Genomic DNA, 20,576 nt, shown 5'->3' with positions numbered 1-20,576 from the left:
TCAATGGATAGATAATATTCTGAACTACGTCAACTAGGGACAGAACCCATCATTGTGGGCAATACAGGTAAGGTCACCACTTAAAATTTTTGCAAGCAAAGAATGGGGGCAATGTGATCGTTAAAAAAAAATAGAGGGGGCAGCTAGGTGGTGCAGCACTGGCCCTGGATTCAGGAGGACCTGAGTTCAAATGTGGCCTCAGACACATAACACTTAATAGCTGTGTGACCCTGGGCAAGTCACTTAACCCCCATTGCCCAACCCAAAAAAAAAACACAAAAAAACAAAAACACACAGGAATGTGTATTTAAAAAAAAGGTAACACTTTAAAAATGAATTTCATAAAAAGTGATCATAGCAATGGATCAGTCTCTCAGTCTAGGACAAAGACTTAGGAAGCAATTTACCTTTCCAGTCTGTCCTAAAGCCAATAGTTTAAATTCATCACTCCAAAAAGTGTGGGGAAATGGTTCTGAATACATACAGCAGAATAAAGGATAATGTCAAGGAGTCTCCACAAATACCATTTCATTCAGTTAGGGGTGTGTGGAGTGCTGGCGTTGGCTCATGGCGGTGGCTCTGGTTGGGAGGTGAATCACCATCCAAGCGGATAATCTAGAAGGTTGCTCATTTTTAGTTTGGGAATGATGCATTAGATGACTTTTCAAAGTCGATTCACCTTCTTAATAATTATACTTTGTTCAGACTAATGTTAAAATTAGCCTCTTTTATGGTAGCTTGGATGAGCTGTGGGTAACAGTGGGAAACCTGCCCAGAATTACAAATTTAAAAGGGGGTTTCCTGTTGGCTTTGCTTACTTTGCTAGGTAAATCCTGTTTGAGGTTTTATCTGGTACAAAATTATAAAGGAAGCTAACCTTAAATTAATTGCCTATATCACCTGTTCCTTTTATGAGCTATTCAGATTACTATGAACTAAAAGAAATCTCACTATGCTGGCCTACATCACACGTCAAACAGCCCCACCCCTCTGCAACCAAGAGGGCAGCTTCCTAAAAGAATCAGAAGAACATCAATGCCTCCCACACATGATTTCAGAAAGACTTCCATGAGACATCAACCAAAGTCTGAGAATTCAGGCAGGGACTTAAGTTTACTGTGTAAAACCAGGAGAGAGAGAAAAATAGATATGTTTGATTCAAATATTAGAGACAGAGCATGGAAAAGAGGGACAATAATAGAGGAAAAGCAAGAAAACGTTACCAATTGTATTGACATGCATAGTACCACAGTGATATTCACATAATAGCCACTTGTTTGTTAGATTGAAACTTAAGATTCACACACAAATTAACAAGTGATCATAGTATAATGGATGAATATGCCTCATATCAAAAATCCAGAGTTTGAATCTTGGCCTTGTCATTTATTTACTAACTTCAGAATCTTGGGTAACTCACTATTACTTCTAAGCCTCAATTTCTTCATCTGTAAAATGGTGACACTCCTTAAAATATATACTTCAAACGGTTACCGTGAAAACCAACTAACAATGTACATAAAGTGTTAAGCAATAAAGGAATGGCAGTGATAAAGGGATGAAGAAGGTATATATTAGCTCTGTTCAGTATAATTGCTTATTAAAATTGGGGATATTTTTTCTAGTCTTTTCAGTGACACTCAGGAATTCTCAGAGTCAGGCTGGCCACCCTGGGGGAGAGAAGAAAGAAAACAATGGCAAGACTAACTTCCCTCCCTTATCCATCTAACATAGTAGCCTTACTCAAGTCAGCGGCACCAAGGAACCCATCATGCAAAGGGGTGCTTAAGGATTAGTTCAATCAACTCATTTTTCTGATAAACCTTACTATTCTAGGAACTGCTCTCTATTTTCAGCCTCTGCTATCTCTTAAACGACAAGTTCTATAACCTTATCTGCTGCATAAACATTTGTTAGGCCTAAATTTACCTCTTCAAAATCTACTAGCTCACATTTAAAGGTAAAGTATGGGGACGCAGACAGATCTGCCTACAGAGAACTAGAGATGACTGAAAAGAGAGTGGCCAGGTCCCCCTGAAATTCATTACTGTGGTAGAGCCGCTTATTCTGAGTAGTCCCACCAGGGTTCTCTCATCAGGCCATGGAGACTCCCAGAAAACTAGGAAATCAGTAGGGAGTCCCCCCAAAATGGACTCTGAATCAGGACGAGGGTCATCACTGCCTCTACCTGACTCAGTGTTCATCACCACACTTCCTTCAAACTGAAAATTTCCACATTTGTAAAATGGAGACTAGCTAGACCCTAAAATTCTTTTTAACTGTTGATTCTAAGCCAGACCTTCCCTTTCAGTACTAGCAGGAAAGGGCATTAGGAAAGATATTAAGGAAATATTCCTTCCCCCTTCAAAAATGAACACACTAACCAGAGTCACAAGATAAAAGTTTTGGCCCTAAGTCAAACGTTCTAAAAGGACCTCCTTCTCTTTATTAAATACAAAATAAATGGATCTCCTCTTGGTGACCCAAAGAATATTTGAGGAAGGTAGGGTAGGGCTGGGAGAAGGGTGTAACTTGAAACCACTGGTAATGTGCTCACGGAGGGAAGATGGTGTAAAAACATCTTAAGTCAAACCTTTCTTCTTGATTCTGCTTGACTTTGAGTATGGGGCTTATAAAAAATAAATACATGAAAAATGGTGACTCTGGAAGTACAGTTGTGTGTTGGGGGAAGGGGGGAGTAGAGTGTCAAAGCTTGGTAGAAAAGAAAATAAAGAGATAAGAGAATCAATTATGACAGATTTAAAGAAGCTAGTTAACTGTGAAGATTAGGGCCAATGTCACAGGCCAAGAGAGAAAAGACAGAGACAACAGCTTGGGAGGGTATCAATAGATTTGATTAGCCAAAAGCCTACCAAGTGAGGAATAGGGAGGAGGGCCCACCTGCTGACAACAGGAAACACCTGTTACTATTCTAACTGATTAGTGCTTGAAATTTCTTCAAGGCTAGCTATAGTTAACTATATTTGTAACACACCTCAACTATATACAGTTTTTACATCCAAGTTTCATCACACAGTAGTAAAGTTAGCTGTATAAGAGAACCATCTGTATTTGTGAAGTCCTAAAATGGACACAGTAAGAAAAAAAAAAAGGTACCAATAGGAAAAGCAGAGGAAAAGGGAAAAGGGAAAGGTCAGGACCCAGTTAGGTAAACAAAGCCTTCCAAAGATAAGCCAGGCTTTATTCACCCTCAGGTGGTAGCACTGAAATAAGAATCCTAGATCACTGAGAGGATGAGGTTGGGTAGCACATACAAGACATCTGTTTAGCTACAAATCAAATGCTCTGTACCAAGTCCAAAGCTAAACAAAAACTGAAAAATGAATGAGCATTACTTAGAAACTGTTCATTCACTCACACACAGAAAAGTTCTCACTGGCAAAATGACAGAAGACTATAGTCTATAGACTCACATAATGAAATGACTTGTAAAATCTGACTTCCTTAGACTCGGCAAAAGTATGCCCCTGTTCAAACTTCTAGAAACAACCTAAACCAAAATGACCATTTCCAAAATTTTCACAACTTTTGGCTTTTACTTGTAAAAACAATTTAGCAAGGGGCATGGGATCCTTTAAACAAAGAAACAAAAAAGGAATGCGTTTAGTAAAGAGGACTAGGAACCGAATGCACTTTCATTTTCTTTATTTCAATGACAGTAAAGCATTTGGAATCTCTATGCATAAATAAGTACTTAAACCAACATCCAGGTTTCACACATGCATATGTGAAAAAGAAAGTGCTTCAACTGAGAATGACTCAATTCCCCCATAGAACGTGAGCTCTGAGGGTGAGGGAGTTTCATTGTTTCTAACCCCAGAGCCACACAGGCACCTAATAAACGTTATGTTGAAAACTGCGTGACTGAACTTCACTGGTAAAAGCTTTGAGAATGGGGAGATACGCTAAGAAGCCAGAGAATGTCAGCACTTGGTCTCTGTGGTCAATGTAATTCTTCTAACTATTTGAGATTTACAAGGAGGACGGGAAATGGCACTCTCACATCCACCACTTACCAACATTCGGGGCTCTCATATAGCCTGCCGGTAGCTCTGGAGGTCTGCCTCGGTGGAGAGCTGCAAGAGCAGATACATTCCACAGTGCACTCCTGCAGTCTGCAAAAAGACCAACATTTAGTCCAGAGCTTTGGTGTCTGTATTTTCACTACAAGACTTCAACGACAAATAACTTTCGGCTCTTTAAAAATGAAAAGATTTGTCTCTTTTTGCATCCCCAGTACCTGGTACATAAAAGGTACTTCAATATTTACTGACTGAAATCTAAAACTCTAAGTATATGTGTATATGTTAAGCATCTAAATTTCTGAAAAACTGCAAACTTCATCACACTGGGATTAGAAATAAATACCAGTCAGTCCCAGGCAAAGCAGAGGCAGAACGGTAGCATCCAGCATTCGAGGTCTGAAGCTTTGCTACTGGAGTGAGGCTAGCTCCTGTCACTGAGACGAGTCTCTCCCCAGAGCTTAGCAAATTTCATTCTTCTGTCTGCAAAGATGACATGCTCCTTACTTTCCCCCGGTCAAAACTACTTGCACTAGCAAACTAACCAAAGCACTTCCCTTCATTATCCAGGACCCAAGAATATCAACAAGATATGCCATTTATCTCTCAAGTCTTAATCACCTTTCACATTCTCCCCCTCTCCTGCCCAGAGGCTAGGCAAGCCTTACCTTTTGCTCCTCTCAACAAAGACTGCCGGCCAACGCCTAGCAAAGTCTGTACCCCAGGAACGCTCTGAGGTATCTCTCTGTCCAAAAGGGGACCAATCCGCTCACAAATTTTAAGGAGGTAGTCTGGAGGAATGTGTGCATTGGCCGTCACCTAAAACAACAACAATACAACATACAAAAATGTTTGGAAGTTAGCAAAAAAAAGCTGTAATGCTTTCTAATGAAGAAAAGAACCATTTTTTAAATAAGGAATTTACAGACAATGAGTAAATGACAAAATTTGGCTAAAGCTAACAATTTAGGAATTTTAAATGAACATATATGGACATCAATACTGATCCAACTGATTTTTAAATGTCTTTTAAATCACCTGCCCAATTGTTAACTGTACACTTTTTATTTAGATGCCATCAACACATCTCTACCTCAGAAAATCTTTGTAGCCCCATAGTTTAGCAGTGTCTGGCTTATACTAAATGACTGCTGATTTGACTTCAGCAAGGAACCACAGCAACACTTTTCCAAATAGTACTGCATGTGGACTTCAGTATAGCAGGAAAAGCATTCTTTCTTGGAGAATCCAGCCTTCATCTTTATTCAAGAATTGTGAGGGATATGAACCCCACAATCCCTCTGCCCAGGGCTGCTGACAAGTGATCAAGGACTTGGAATTAGAAAACTTCAGTTCAAATCTTGGGGGCTCTGCTACCTCTTAGTTTTATGACCTTAATCAAGTCCCTTTACCTCACTGGGCCACCACTTCCCCATAAAGAAGAGGTTGGACTGAGTAGTATTTAAGTATGGTTCCTTCTGGCTATCAATTCCAAGTACCTCATAGTTTCTTTTCTGCTATAAAATGACATCTGGTTTCCCCCCTGAATCCAAATCACAACGGGGGGTGGGGGGAGAAAACCAGTAACATTAGTTAAAAAGTTATTGCTTAAAATATATTTACAGGGATTAGTCATTTAGCCCTACTGTTTTCTCTCTGGAAAACTACAGTTCGCAGATGCAGGTAAGTGCTTTGAGATCTACAAGTGAAAAAACAGCATGTATAAGCAAAGTAGAGTACTATACCATGCCTACTTGACAAAGTTTCATTTTTGTTCCACAGTATACCCACCTACATATAAGAATAGCCTTCAAAGGAATTTTGGAGATATAACAAAAGCAGAGGCTCCATCAACACATTAGCTCTTGCATTTGAGGCTCCTGACTTCACAAATGATTCCCGTTTAGGGGAAACAGAGGCTCTGAAAGGTGATTTGTCACAGCTAACAAGCTGAGGAACCCAGACTTGCCCAGTTCTAAGGAATCCCATCTAGTAATTGGATTTGATGCTGGAATGGAGCCTATCTCTTCTGGCCCTCCTGATTTCAGTGAACAACAGATTGAGAAGGTTAAAGGTCAGAGCAGGGATCTGAACCCAGGTCTTCTGACTCCAAATCTATTACCCTGTCCAAGAAATCTTGCTGCCTCTCCAACCATTAAACTAGTCTTTATATTCTTGTAGCTTTCTAAAATGGTGACTTTTAAGATAGTTGGTCATCTCAAAGTAACTCTAGATTTTTAAGCTTCCTTGAAAATTGTTGGCTGACCTAGAAAACAAAAGCAAAGTATTTTCTAGATGCCTAACCCATCAGAATCATGGAAGGCCCACTGGAAGGCGAGCAGCTTGGGGGTGGGGGGGGGTGATGACCCCTCAAATAATGCTCCATTTGGAATTGTCAGGCAGTTGGGACTTCAGCAGCCATACAGACTTTTTTTTTTTAACCTGGCCACCAGGCTTCAGATTAACAGTATGAAGTGAGGGATTTCAAAAAAACAGTATAAGATGGTCCTTAAAAGCCTTCAATAACACTAATGGCATCTCAAGATAGAGTGAAACTCCTGGACACACCCCATAAAACGGAGGCCTTGGCAAAAGTTCCTGCAAAGAGGGGAAAAAAAATCAAACTACAAGAACATGAACAGCTAAGCTACTGTTTGGGGGCAGGGCAGAACATATAAAAGGTTAAACTAACCGAATTTTAATTTCTTATATTGATTTAAGAAAAAAAACTTGAGAAATTTTTCTACTGAAAAAACAAAAAGCAAAATATTCAAATAAGATTAATATCCATACCCTAGCCAATTACATAGAGAGGGGATGAGGAAAACACAAGATGAAGCAAAGGCAGTCACAGAGAAATGCACAGGGAACAGAGAAAAATCAGCTCTGAAGTGGTGGTCACTACTGTTACTTGGAGCAATAAATAATCTAGTTGCTGACCTCTGAAATGCCAAAAGCCATCTTCATTGGCTTTCCAACTGTTCTCTATTCTTGAATTTAAAGAAACTTTTCTATGGATGGGAAAATAAAAGAAACCCAGAGGAAGAAGGAAGATGATTAAGCATTTGGTGAGCCAATGACCAAGGACAATATTATCCAGAGAGCTAATGAAATTGAGCCTGCCACCTCTGTCCTAAAAGGGTCACCAAGAAAGGAACCACAGACCAACATACAATCACATAATAGTACTTACAGAGCTAAGAAAATCAAATCAATACTGCCTGTAGATAAATGCTATTGGGAAGGGACGAGGCTAGGTAGGTACCAGGGTCTAGTGGAAATGGTACTGGATTTGCAACCAGAGGACCAAGGCTCTCCTGACTCAATCACTCTTCATCTTTCCAGGCCTGTGTAGACTCAGGGGGGGTTGGATTCGAACATCCGTCCCTTCCAAAACTACAATTAAGATACTAACTTGAAAGACTAAGTTATATGAGTATTATAAATACTGAAATCAACTACAAAGGGGCTATGAAGGAGAGTGCTTTCCACCTCCAGAGAAAGAATCGATAAATAGAGGTACGTATAGTATCGTTCTACAAATGTCTGTGTCTGTGTGTCAAATGGTGGCCTTCTCCACCTCCCTTCTCAAAAGGGACGGAAGAGAGTATTTATTCTTTAGTCCTTGGATGTGACCACCAGGCTAACATCAGGCCTTGTTCCTTTTCTGTGAGCCCAACTAGCCCACTGGCTCAACCCACTATGGTTTTAAACTCCTGGTCAGCAGTTTGAGGTTAACATGACTTCAAAACATCAGGGATCCGTGACCGTGTAGGCAGGGAAGGAGACTTGAGCTGAAATCCTGGCCCTAAAATTCAGTAGTCACATACCTCAGGGCAAATAATTTCATTCTGCTGAGCTTCAATTTCCAGTAAGTAAAAAATGGGGAGAATTCTTACAAAACCTAAATCACAGGATTGCTGTCTTTCAAGTTCTTTGGAAAGTACTAACACACTGAATTATCATTAACAGAAGATCCTCTTGAGTCTGTGCCCAACTGCCTCCCAAACCTCAAAAGAGGTATCTTCCAAGAACTAACCCTTTTAATGCACCTCTGACAAACTTTGGTTACACTAGTACTGAGATGACAGAATCAGACCTCAGGTTGTGGTGGTCTGCTGGCATTTGGACCCCTAGGCTACAACACACCTTGAGATGAGAGCATCTTAGATTAGAAAGGAATTCTAAAAGTAATCTATTTTAAAAAAAAAAACTCTTTTATCTTAGAGATGAAGAAGGCTCAGAGGAGAAGTAACTTACTCAAGGTCAACCAGGTAACCCTGAAACAGGATTCAAAGCCACATCTTGCGTTCCCAAACATTCAGAGCAGGGCTCTTTTCACACCATTATATTGCATCCCCACAAGGCAGAACAAGGCAGAGTGGGACATTTGGGGAGGAGACAAGCAATATTGGGAAGTGAGAAATGAGTGGTGAGGAGTAGCATCTCAGAAGAGATCAGTATGCTGGAACCTTATGGAAATTTGATTCCACTACCTACATACATACCTACTACAACCATAAAGACTGAATTTTTAACATGAAAAGGAGGGGTAAGGGTTGGTTTTCTTTTTTTTTTTTGTCTTTTTTTAAAGACTAAGAACAGCTCTTAGCCATTGTACTGAATCTTGAGAGTCAAGCTTAATGCTAAATCAGATTCAAACTCAAGCGCTCTGATATTTAATATCTGTATGACCTTGAAAGAGTCACCTTTCTGGGCCTCAGTTTATTCATGTGTCCAATGATGGGGTTGGACTAGATGACCTGAGAAGCCCTGCTCTAACCCTATAATCCTATGACTGTACAAGCCGAAGACCTTTAAAAACAGGTTAGTCATTGGCTAGAGATATTATACATCCAAAAATCTTCAAGAATAGACCTAACAAAACTAAAGGCAAAGCACCATAGAAAGCATGTGCCTACATGTGAATCCAGAAAGTTAGTAAGAAGGAATATGAGCCGTCCAGCACTGCACTGCATGTCACAATGCTTACAGGCCTCAGCCTGGGCCTTACCACTCCACCCAATGGTTATTGTTCTATGCCACTCATGGCCAAACTGACAGCTCATGCAGTTCTTTTTTGTTCTAACGTAATGCAGTCTCCAGAAAAGACACAGTTCTCTCTCACTACAACTGTGTGTACACATGGTAGTTAAGAAAACACACAGCTTAAAGTGTTTCTACATTTACACATAAAACCACTCCACTCTTGACTATCACTTGCCTGTTCCACTAAACAATGTGAGCCAAAGGTAACAATTGAAGCTAAACAAGAGTTTTAAAAAAAAGGGTTTACAAGCACACAGTCTAGAATTCAGATGCTAGTAACTACATGGTGGTCTTTGCAAGTTTATTCTAAGGTTGCATGAACAAATAGCCTGAGGGCAGGGAAGAAATAAACCTCTGTAACCCTGCCATGGTTCCTTACTGATATAAAATTAGAGCCATGTAGTTACCTTCATCCAAATAATGAAAATCAATTGGTGCTGAATAAATGCAAATATTCTAACAAACCACAGCAAATCTGCCGTTTACCATCCAAACTCCTCTTGTGTTATTCCCTTGAAACTGCTTTAAGATTTAAAATCTCTCAGATTTTTAAAAAATGCCATTTTTAAACATGTATTCTCTAATCTTTTTTTTTTAAATAAAAATACCTTTTCAAAATTATTTTTGTTACTCTTATTAGCAGGCAGCTACCTTTGCTTTCAGTGTTCCCAAATAAAATCTAGGGTTTTTGTCTGGAACTATTTTAAATTATCTACCTGATGATAATTATTTTAAAAAAAACACTTCACTTTAATTTACGTTCTCAACAACAGTAAGGAGCAGTAAGTACAGAAATAAAAATACCTGCATCAAACTTTTGAAATAAAATTATCACCACTATTTCAAAAACATTTTCCTAATGGGTAGAAGAGCCCCTTTCTCAATACCCATGGATTCTGAAGACAAAGTACACTTACTTTGAAAGTCACATTCAAAAATCTCATTACTTGTTGTCTGAGCCCCAATATCCCATGGTACAGACTTATTTTTTAAATAGATAGTTCGGACCCAGATGTGATCTTGGCTTTAACAAAAACCATACTACCCTCCCTGGGTTGCAAATTAGGAGTAAAACACTAAGTTAGCAGCTTATTACAAATCCGCAAAGCTAGAAACAAGGGAATAGATGCAGCAAAGGAAAGGAAGACCAGACATCCCAATTTGTTCTCTTGGCAGCCTTGTACAGTGCAAAGACTGCTATATTCGAAGTCAATTCAAGGTCAGAAAGCTGGGGTTTGAGTTCTGTGAAACCTTGGGCAGGCCAGTTAAAACACTGTGGACTTCAGTTCCCATATCTCTAAAATGAGAGGGGATTGGTGACCTCTAAAGGTTTCCTTCCAGCTGTTAATCTCTGATCCTATTATGTTTATTTTAGTAGTCTTCATAATCAAATCACAGTCAATAGTTAAAGTGGGAACAATGAAAGTATAAGGTTTGTCATATGCTTTGTTATAAACAAAACAGTGTCACCAATCTTACAAAGGAATATTGAGTTCTTGGTGAAAATTCTTTGACCTCTTCTTTATACATTTGTTTTATTCTTGGGTTTTTTTTCCTGAGTTCCTCCTCCTCCCAATAAATCTTTGTTTCAAAAAATTAATGCATGTGACATACTCCAGATAAAATAAAACTGTTCTATTGTCTGATGTGTCCTAGTACTATGTCACTCAAATCACTGCTCAAATATGAAGTATTAGTCAGCAATCTAGTTGACTAACACCGCAGGGCCTTCTGGGTCAGGAAGTTTACTCCCGTTTAAATTCTGTCCCAGCCCTGCCCTACCTTATTCCTCTCTTTGAAGACATAAGCGGAATCAGCTTCAAAAAATGTTATGGTTAACAAAAAGTGTCCTAAACCACTAGTTCAAAATGAACTGTTTTAGGGAAATGTCCAATACCAATGGGGGCAATCAGCAACACTTTCAACAAAAAGTGTTTTCAACACATAGTGCCGTGAAAAATCACCTGCCTTCAAAGCCACCACTACAACTAGTCTAAATAATTTAAAAGCAAGGTACAAAAAAGAAAGTTTAAAAATATTAAATTACTCCTAGGCGATTTTTCTTTGTTAATTTCTAGCAGGAGACAAAAAGCAGCAGAACAAGAAAAAGTCAAACCAAAAATTTAGTAACTCTGAATGTACTAATTGTTTCTAATCATTCAATTTAAATAACATTCACTTCAGAGTTTTAAATTGTTTTTTAATGACTTAAAAAGTAGAACTTGCCAGTCAAAAGGAATACTATCTCTTACCTTCAAAGTTACAAGAAAAAAAAATCTGCCAAAATATTTGGAAATGGTTGATACAGCTTCATCATAACTTGATAGAGAATATGCTCACTATCAATTTTTTAGCTAAGGACAATTAATTTTGGCAACTACAGAACTTTTCATCTTTTTCTTCCTACTTCAGACTTAACCTAACCTCCCCTTGAGATTTTGTTTCTGCTCATCTTTTTCTCCTCTAATTTATATCTTATTTAAAGATTACTTTGATTTTTGAAACCTCAAAACACACCATCTCACTTGCCCTCCCTCCCTACTATACCAATAGTTTGTTAAATCAAGAGAAGGAAATTGAAATCTCTTCTTCTTGTCCACTGGGAACAGAAGAAAACAAATAGGTACATGTACAGCGGAAGACAGATTGTGAGAAAGAACATGAAGAGTCTAATATATTTGGACCTTTGTCAAAATCTAAATTATATTTACCATATACCATCTCCTTAGGAATGTAAATTCATGTTTTGACAAGTCACAAAAAAGCTAACGTACACATTACCATTTTGATGAGAAATAGAGTCATGCAAGCATTATTTATAGATGATCTGAGTAGTTCCTTTTCCTAACAGATTTAACACATAGAAAACCATAGGTTGTGGTCAGTCCTCTAAAAGGAGGAATTTTCGGGAATTGCTCTTCTGCCCTAGTATTTTTAATTGTGTCGTTGTCCTCCCCCCCTCCTCACTGTCCCCCCCCCCTTACTCGACTCACTCCCCCCCCCCCACCTTAGTCCAAAGGGACTAAAGGCTGGCCTCAGTTCCCGTATTTCAAGTCAGGGCCAACCAGGAAACAGTTTTCTTCCACTGATCCGAAACTGGAGCATGTTAGCGGCGCTGCCATTGGCCAGCGTCAGTCCTTGGTACGTGCCCCGAGATAACCCTCTGGTTTTTCTCCTTCTCCCCCCCCCCCACAAAGGGCCTTCCCCAATGTTGGTAGCACACTCACGACACCGAAGCTGCCGTCCCCCATAAGCAGCCGAGCTCTCACACAAAGCTTGGGGGGGATGGGGGGCACCACAGGCGCGGCGACAGGGGGGAGGGGAGGGGGGGCCCCATAGGCCGGCTTCTTCTCTCAGCCTCCCGGGAGGTCGGGGGAGGGGGCAGAGGAGACCGGGCAGGGGGGAAAGGGGCAGCTCGAGGTTCGGGGTGGAGCGGAGGTCAGTCGGGGGCTGGAGCCCAGGCGTGCCGTGCCGTGCCGTGCCACCCCGGGGGCTGCTGCAGGGGACCCAGGGGAGCGCCCAGAAGGGCAAGCGAGAGTTGGGGTAAGTTAGAGGAGCAAACTTTACTTACCAGATCTTCGAAGCTTCTCTGATGCTCTCTCCCCTCCCAATCCAGACGCCTCGGGATCAGCTAAGGGGCGGGAGGGAGAGAAAGGGGGGGGGACGGGACCGGACGGGACAGACGCTCAGGGGGAGTCTGCGGCTGCGGCCGCGCGCCCATGCCCGTCCCTGGCCCCGCTACCTCCCGCCCTTCATTCCGGGGTCGGTGACCTGCCGGGTCCCCGCTCGGGGACAGCGCTTCGGCAGGACGGTCCCCAGCGCCGGCCGCCGCCGGCGGGGGCACGGGCTACGGAGTTCCTCGGGCTTCACTTTAGTGACAAGGCAGCCAGCGGGGGTTAGAGAGCCCGGCCTCCCCCGCCCCGGTCCGGTCCGGTCCGGCCCGGCCCTCCCCGCCCAACCCGCCCCGGCCCGGCCCAAGCCGCTCCTGCCTCCCCCTCGCCCGGCTCCCCGCACCCGCCGCTACTCCCCCAATTCCCCGCACCCAGGGGTTCCCCGCTCCACGCCGTACCTGATGCTCCTCCAGCTCCTCCACTAGCACCTGGAGCGAGAAACACAGAAACGCGGAGCGTGAGGGAGCGAAGCGCGAGGGAGCGAAGCGCGGCGGCGGCGGTTTACCTTACCGTACCGTACCAGACCGCACCGCACCACACCGCCCGATGCCCCGCACGGTGCAGAGTCCGCGTCGCGTCGCGTCGCCTCGCGCCGCGCCGATCCCCCAGCCCGCCCCGGCCGCTTTCCCTGACCCTTCGAACGTTGGCGGCGGCGGCGCCACCCGCAACAGCTCCGGGGGGCCCAGGCCGGCAGCCCGTTCGGCCGTCGCCCCGTTGCCCCGGGCCGCCCGCGACCCTCAGCACCCCGCCGCGACCCTCGCCACCCCTCAGTCAGCCAAGCAATCCGCGGCTCCTCACCTGAGCAGATTTATTGCAGGGTCCGGACTGCAGGAACCTGGCGATCAGGTAATACAGTTCTGCAGAGGGGAGCCGGGGGAAAGGGGGAAGCGAGAGGAGAGAGAAGCGGTTTGAGAGCCGCGGACACCCCTAGCCCTTGCCGCCGCCCCCCGGCCCCGGAGCCCCCTGCTTGGCACGGCCAGGCTACCCACCGGCTTCGATCTGAGACGGGGCCGCTGCCTCCGCCGCCATCCTGTGACCAGGGGATTTGGGGGAGTTCGCTCCGAGGGGGGAGGGGGCGCCTCTATTGTGGCGAAGCCCCCATGACCCGGCCCCGGCGTCTCGCCGCTTCCGCCGCGTTCCGCGTCCCAGTTTCGGTCTCTCTCAGATTCATCGCATCACGTTTCGCCCCATAGATATTCTAGCCCGAGCGCTGAGGAGGCGGAGAAGGAAGGAGAGAGAAGAAGAGGGAGGAGCAGAGCGGTGCGAAGAGGGCGGGGGAGGGAGGCTGTGAGAGAGAGGGAGGCAGGCAAGCGGGCAGGCGGGCGGTCGGGCGGGGAGTGGGAGGGAGGAGCAGGAAGGGAGGGGGATAGCTGCGGCTGTGGGAAGGGCGAAGCCGCAGTTCTAACAGTCGACCACAAGAGGCGAGCAATCCCCCTCCGAGAGGCCTCTTTCCGCCGGAAGAAGTGCCTCCGCTGTCCTTCCAGAAGAGAGGCGAATGAACAATGTTGATGCCGTCTCTATGGTATGCGACGCTCTGGCAACGACCCTTAGAACTCGATGACTTCATTCCTTCTTTTGCTTTCCGGCTTAGTTACCTTCGCCGCGGCGTTGCTAAGTCCTTTCCGGTTACGGGCAATTCCCTCGCGCTTGCTCCTGAGGGAGAGGGGAGGGGGAGAGGGAGGGGGAGGGGGAGGGGAGGGGGGGGTCAGTGGCAGGCTCTGGTTTTTTCACCCCCAGCGGGGGAGCCTCAAGACTTGACTATTCCTGCCCTGGGGGAAAGTAGGCCAGCCGCTACGGGTCAGAGTATCTGAACTTGACCCTTTGGTGTCTTTCTCCTGACCCTAAGAGACTTTTGTTCTTTTCCAAAGTTACCCGAAACACGTTAAGCATTCGGATCTTTGATTCTCAACTCATCCTTCCCCCTCCCCAGTCCCGAAACGTGTGGGAAATTTTCCTTGGCTCGCTAGCCTGGAATTGCCTTCCTAGTTCTCCTTCACACGCCTGTCAGCCACGTATCCTTTGGCTTAGCTCGAATTCCCATGCCCTGGAAATTGCCATCCTGCCCCACAAACCGATTATCAATATTTTCAAGAGATCCTCCTGCCATCACACTTCGCCCTGACGCGCCTTTGGCCTTATTGCAGTTACAGATTTCTCTTGATATTCTAACAGAAGACGGCTAGTGGGCAATTAGTTTTTAGTTTGTTTTTTTAATTTTTTTTTTAGTAGGCTAGGACTATGCCTGTTAATATTTACCACGTGTTCTTAGATGCTGGACATCACTGAGTAACTTAGACAATGTGGCTCGTCAGATAGTGTTTAAAATCATTTTTACAGGTGGAGCAAATTATGGACCCCTTTTCTTTCCCCTTCCCCCTCTCGATATTCATAAGCTTATGTCATTAACAATAGACACATGATTACCAGGGTTTTTTTAAATAACTTATTATTTAGATTCAAATGGCTCACCGTACATTCAGACCTTCTAAGATTGAGGTCCTATTTTCAGTAATTTTGGTTCTTAAGCTCTGCCATTGACAACAATATGAACATATTTGCTGTCTTTGGGGTCATTAACGCAAAAAAAAATGTTTTTTTTTTTTATAACACCAACCAAACATTTAAGAGATAACCTTATTTTGGCTTTGGGGGTGGAATGTGGGTGGACAGGAATAAAGTATATATTCAAATAAGTATTTGAATGTGTATGACAACAATTATCGTATGGTGACTAGAAAAATATTAACCCTCCACATTTGGCTTATATGTAAAAACCCAACCTAATTATTTCAAGTAATATTCAATGAAGCAATATTCCAGGTCACTGGAAAAAAATTGGAATCCGTTGTAATGGGCTTTGTGACTTAACTGAGGTTTTGTTTGTTGTTGGGGTCTTTTTTTTTTTGTTTTTGTTTTTGTTTTTGTTTTTTTTCAGTGGGAGAAATTTGCTTTTCCTCTTCAGGGTGTGGCTCCCTTTGGGAAAAGTCAGTGTTAGAATATATATGTGCAAATGGATTGTAAATAGCTACCTAAAATTACAGTCTATTTGAGAACTAAAAGGTGCTTCTATTTCTCCTACTTAATCTGGTTTGGTCTCAGTTTAGAGTCGCTGGTAAACTAGAAGGGAATTCATAAACTATTAAATCAAAACATACTATAGAAAATGAAAACTGGGGAAAGGATTCAGTATTTAGCAAATGTGTTTGGGAAAACTGGTTGGCTATTTGGAAGGAAAGACATTTGGGTTCACACTTTCACCCTATATCCCAGTAAATTTTGATTCAACAACAGACTTAAACATAAAAAGTGAACTATAAAACAAAAAAATTACATTATTTATCTCAATTCTGAAAAATTACTTTTTTTTTAATTCCACAAATAAAGATAATTGTTAGGAACAAGCTAGAAGTGCTTGACCCTATTAAAAAAAAATCAAAGGGAGAATTACAGATTAGGGAAACTCTTTATGGCAAATAGGAGCAATGAAAACGTGGTATCTAAAATATATGAGAAAAAAAATGTGTTCTTGGTTGAGCTGAGAATTGGTCCAGCCATGCTGGAAAACAATTTGGAACTATGCCCAAAAAGTTGCTAAACTGTGCTTATCCTTTGACCCATCATTACCACTACTAGACCTATACCCCAAAGAGAACAAAGAAAGGAAAGGACCCATGTGGATGGACAAAAATATTTATAGCAGCTTTTAATGATGGCAAGGGAGGAGGTACCTCAATTGGGGAATAGTTGACCAAACTATGATATGTAATGAAATGAAATGAAATATGCATGTAATGAAATATTATTGTGCTATAAGAAAAGGTAAAGGGGACAGTTTCAGAGAAACCTGGGAAGGCTTGTTTATACTCATACAAAGTAAAGCGAGTAGAACAAGGAGAACAATTTTTTCCCAGGGACAGACAGCATTATAAAGCCAACAATTTCTGAAGATTTTAAAAACTCTGAACAGTTATGAATCCAGAGGACTTAGAATGCTACCCACACTCCTGACAGAGCCATGATGGACTCAGGATTGAGACCTATATTTTTTTTTGGACATGGCTAATTCAGGAAATTAGTTTTGCTTGACTATGCAAATTTGTTACAAGGGTTTTCTTTTTCTTTTTTTTTCCCAATGGGGGAGGGGCAGAAGGGAGAGAAGATAGATTTTGTTCATTGAAAAAAAATTTAAATATATATGGAAATGTCAAAAATTCACAGATTATTTGCTACCCTTCGATTTTATACAAGCCACATTTGAGGGGAAAGTGCTCCCTATATTTAGACATGACATGATTTAAGTAAAATGTTTGAAGAGAGAAGTTGAGACTAGCTTTCAGTTCTTGAACAAAAGCAACAGAATATGCTTTTTACACATGCCTAACAGTAATACTAAGGGATCCCTGGGGCTTGCTATGTTATTCAGTCCTGCAAATAGACATTTACTTAAAATGAAAAATGATGTCCTTTAGGAGTCTGGCAGTGGATGGCATCACTTTCTAGGCCAAGCTGAAGTTCTATAAATTGAGAGTTGAGCTCAGATAGCTGGGCTGTTCCCACCACAGATGTGACATAGTGTTTCCAGTGTCCTGATATTGAAGTAATGCTTCTCTCCTAGACACTTCAATGGAATGGACATGTGCAGTTGAATAGATGACAGAAGGAAACCCAAACAGCTTTCATGTGGTGAGCTGTTGAGGTAAAGTAGGGTAACCACAAGTTGGGAGGGCAGAAGATGCGTTTTAAGGATACATTGCCACATTCAAAATTGTGGCAGGGCTATAGCCTTCTGGGAAACAATCAGGGCAAACACACCAGTCTGGCATGGAGTAATCAGGGTTCCTAGAGCCCCAGGCGGTTTAAAAGTCAGTCATTTGAAGCTCAGTCTGCAAATAGTAGCAGTGACCACAAATCAAAGAGCGATCTTTATGTGGGCACAGTTTAGAAAGGACTGTTCTTCTCTTAAGCCCCAAAGATTATAATCACACCATTATTAGCTTCATCTTTGAATAGATTATATAAAGTTTGGGGGTTCCATTTGTTGATCTTTGTTGGCCTCTCTGCTGCTTTTTGTGGGAGATAAATGTTCACATAAAAGCTTTGTTCTTGTTTAGGTTTAATCTAACATTCAGATTGGCTATGTGGAAAGAATGAATTTTATTGCTGTTCCAAATCTTTATTTTTGAGAAGGTTCATTATAAACAAGAGCTTTTAGCCCTGGTATCACTAGATTTTTAAAAGCAAATTTCATAAACTAAAGGGAAAAGTGGACTCAGAGAATAGCCTAGCATGTATACCTTTGTGGAATTTGAATTTATAGTGTCGTATCTTATAATTCTATAGCAAAAAAGAAAAAAAAGTAAAACATCCATGCTCATTGACCCAGAAATCCTACTGCTGGGCATATACTCCAAGGAAGTCAATGACAAGAAAGATCCTACATACACCAAAATACTTACTAGTAGCAATTTTTGTAATAGGAAAGAGTTGGAAACAAAATAAATGTCCTTGATTGGGAAATAGCCTGTAAATGTGTGGTGTGAAAGTAGTGCAATATTACTCTGTTATAAGAAATTGTGAATATAACTAATAGAGAAGCATGGGAAGACTTATAGAACATGATGCAAAGTGAAATAACCAGAACCAGGAAAACAATATATACAGTGACTAAATGGACCCCTGTGACACTCTGGACCCCTTCTCAGAATCATGTTTTGAAAAGCACACAATAAAATGCACAGGATTACAAAGGAAACAAAGTATATTGAAATATAGATTTCTAAATATTTCTAAAAAATAAATTCATGGACCAGAGGTTAAGAATTCTTGGATTATAATAATGGAAATGGAAATTATAACAACAAAACCATCCCAGCTGAATGCTCTGAAATCATAATGACCAATCTTGGGCCCAAAGAAGAGCTACCAGTAGGCAGATCCCCTTTTCTTTATAGAGCTGTGGAGCTTTAGGAAGCAGATTCTGAATATGGCAAAACTTGTTTCATAGGTTGGTTAGCTTTGCTAAACTTTTTTTTCCTCTTTTATTCTTTGTCATAAGGGATGGCAGTCTGGGAAGGGAGGGGCATATATTGGGAAATGTACATGAAATGAAAACAATAGGTAGAAATAAAAATTTATCTTAAAAATAATTCTATATCCAAAATATTGTCCTCACAACACAGGGCATTGCCACCCCTCAGGTTAGCCAACCCCAGCAGGAATCCCCACCCCTAGGTTACATATGTACTCCATGGTTACTGCTCTGAATCTTATTACTTCAAAATACTTGCATACAGCCTTGCTACCTTGTCTTAATATTTATTATTCAAAGTACTTAATTGCAAAGTAAGATGGTGATACTCCCCCAGCTCTTGAAATTAAGAGGTAATAGAGTTTTCTTCTGTATTTCTCTTTTTGGTTTTGGTGTTGGTTTTTTTGTTTTGGTTTGGGTTTTTTTTTTTTGCATGCATTGTTCATTTTATACCTGATGATTAAGTATGACTTTTAACAGAAAAATCAAGGTCGAAAAGATAGCCCCCTTTCCCAGATATTTGAAGTGGGGGAAGGGGAGGAGAAGCTAGGGAAATCCTATGGGGGAAAAAACCTACATGAGCTCTTACAAATGAATGATTGATCTGCTTTTCCAAAATAAATTATTTATGGAAGCCTTTGCCTATCTCTCAAACTCAACCTTCAGCCCTTATTTATTCAAACGTTAGCGTGAATAAAACTAATTTGTTTGACTCATGCCCTAACAGTAACAGCACCTGGCAGAGCCAGAGCCTACTACTGAATAGTGAGTGAGTTGAGCAGGACTCAAATTTTCCCCGCTCCCTCTGCACAAAAGAAATCACTGAAGTTTCCTGAAGTCTCTTTAGACACTACCTAACCCAGGGAGAGCTCATCTTGTAGGGCGACAAATACCAGGGTCCTCTTGAGGCTGTCGCTGTACTAAAAGTGAAGCAAATAGAGGTTTTCTGGAGAGGGAGGCTGGAGACAATCCCAGCGGCCTCTGAGGCAGCAGATCTGGCAGAAGAATACCTTCCTGGCTGGCCAGTCCCGCTGCATCATCGAGCTCCATGGAGGCTCCAGTGTGCGAATTCAGTTCTGTTCAATTCTACAAACATATTAAGTGTGTATTGTGTGCAAGGCACATAAATAATGTATGTGAAAGCTATTCAAATGTAAGCTATTATTATTATTCTCCAAAAGCTGAAATGCAGATGACATTGATGCAAACATAAAAATGAAAAGGTACTGTGTTAAATATTCACAGTGCCCAAGCAGACAGTAACCAAATATTTACAGCATGTACATTTTTCTTGCTGTATGTGATATATTGGCTTAGAGGCCTTATAGAGGGGCTGGGAATAGGGAAGCCTTTGAAGGCAGAAAGAATAGGGTCGCTAGATTAACAAATGGCTTTCCTCAAAGAGAAATGGAAACCAGGGGCCAGGGATCCTGGGGGTTTGTGCTGTCATCATATCCAGCCAACAAGGCGAATGAATGACTGAACCATAATGGCTAACTCAAGAAACCAATGGATGCTGCTTTTCTTTAGAGTGGTGATGGGGGAGAGATGTGGGAAGGGGACAGCTTCAGCTTCCACTTATTTCTTGTATTCTACACCTTGTTTTGAAATCTACTGTGTAGAGGATTAGGAGTTGGGAAGACTTAGGTTCAAATACTGCCTCTAGTACTAACTGTATAACCATGGTCAAGTCACAGAACCTCTCCAAACCTCAGTTTTCTCATCTGTTCAATGGGGATAAGAAAATCTGTAGTACTTAACTTACAGAGTGGTTGTGAGGGTCAC

General features: G+C 42.0%; 1 protein-coding gene across 5 annotated transcripts in view; it reads right to left on the bottom strand.

Annotated features, from left to right (window-relative positions):
* The window catches only part of BRWD3 (bromodomain and WD repeat domain containing 3), a 126,380-nt gene extending 112,196 nt beyond the window's left edge, over positions 1 to 14,184 (bottom strand). For 2 of the 5 annotated variants that reach the window (XM_078147919.1, XM_078147920.1), the window contains exons 1-6: positions 13,753 to 14,182; positions 13,562 to 13,620; positions 13,162 to 13,191; positions 12,664 to 12,723; positions 4,712 to 4,862; positions 4,038 to 4,136 (exon numbers count right to left, since the gene is read on the bottom strand). In XM_078147919.1, coding sequence (XP_078004045.1) covers positions 4,038 to 4,136; positions 4,712 to 4,862; positions 12,664 to 12,723; positions 13,162 to 13,191; positions 13,562 to 13,620; positions 13,753 to 13,792 — 439 coding nt within the window. In that variant the 5' untranslated portion in view covers positions 13,793 to 14,182. Of the gene's footprint in view, positions 1 to 4,037; positions 4,137 to 4,711; positions 4,863 to 12,663; positions 12,724 to 13,161; positions 13,192 to 13,561; positions 13,621 to 13,752 lie in introns of all 5 variants that reach the window. The other 3 variants (XM_020964534.2, XM_078147921.1, XM_078147918.1) reach the window with 3 other exon arrangements.
* Positions 14,185 to 20,576: the final 6,392 nt, after the last annotated feature.

The sequence above is a fragment of the Phascolarctos cinereus genome, unplaced genomic scaffold, assembly GCF_003287225.1.
Source record: "Phascolarctos cinereus isolate Bilbo 61053 unplaced genomic scaffold, phaCin_HiC Scaffold_8;HRSCAF=390, whole genome shotgun sequence".
In the NCBI taxonomy this organism is placed as follows: domain Eukaryota; kingdom Metazoa; phylum Chordata; class Mammalia; order Diprotodontia; family Phascolarctidae; genus Phascolarctos; species Phascolarctos cinereus.
This window is presented reverse-complemented; position numbering and strand designations above follow the sequence as displayed.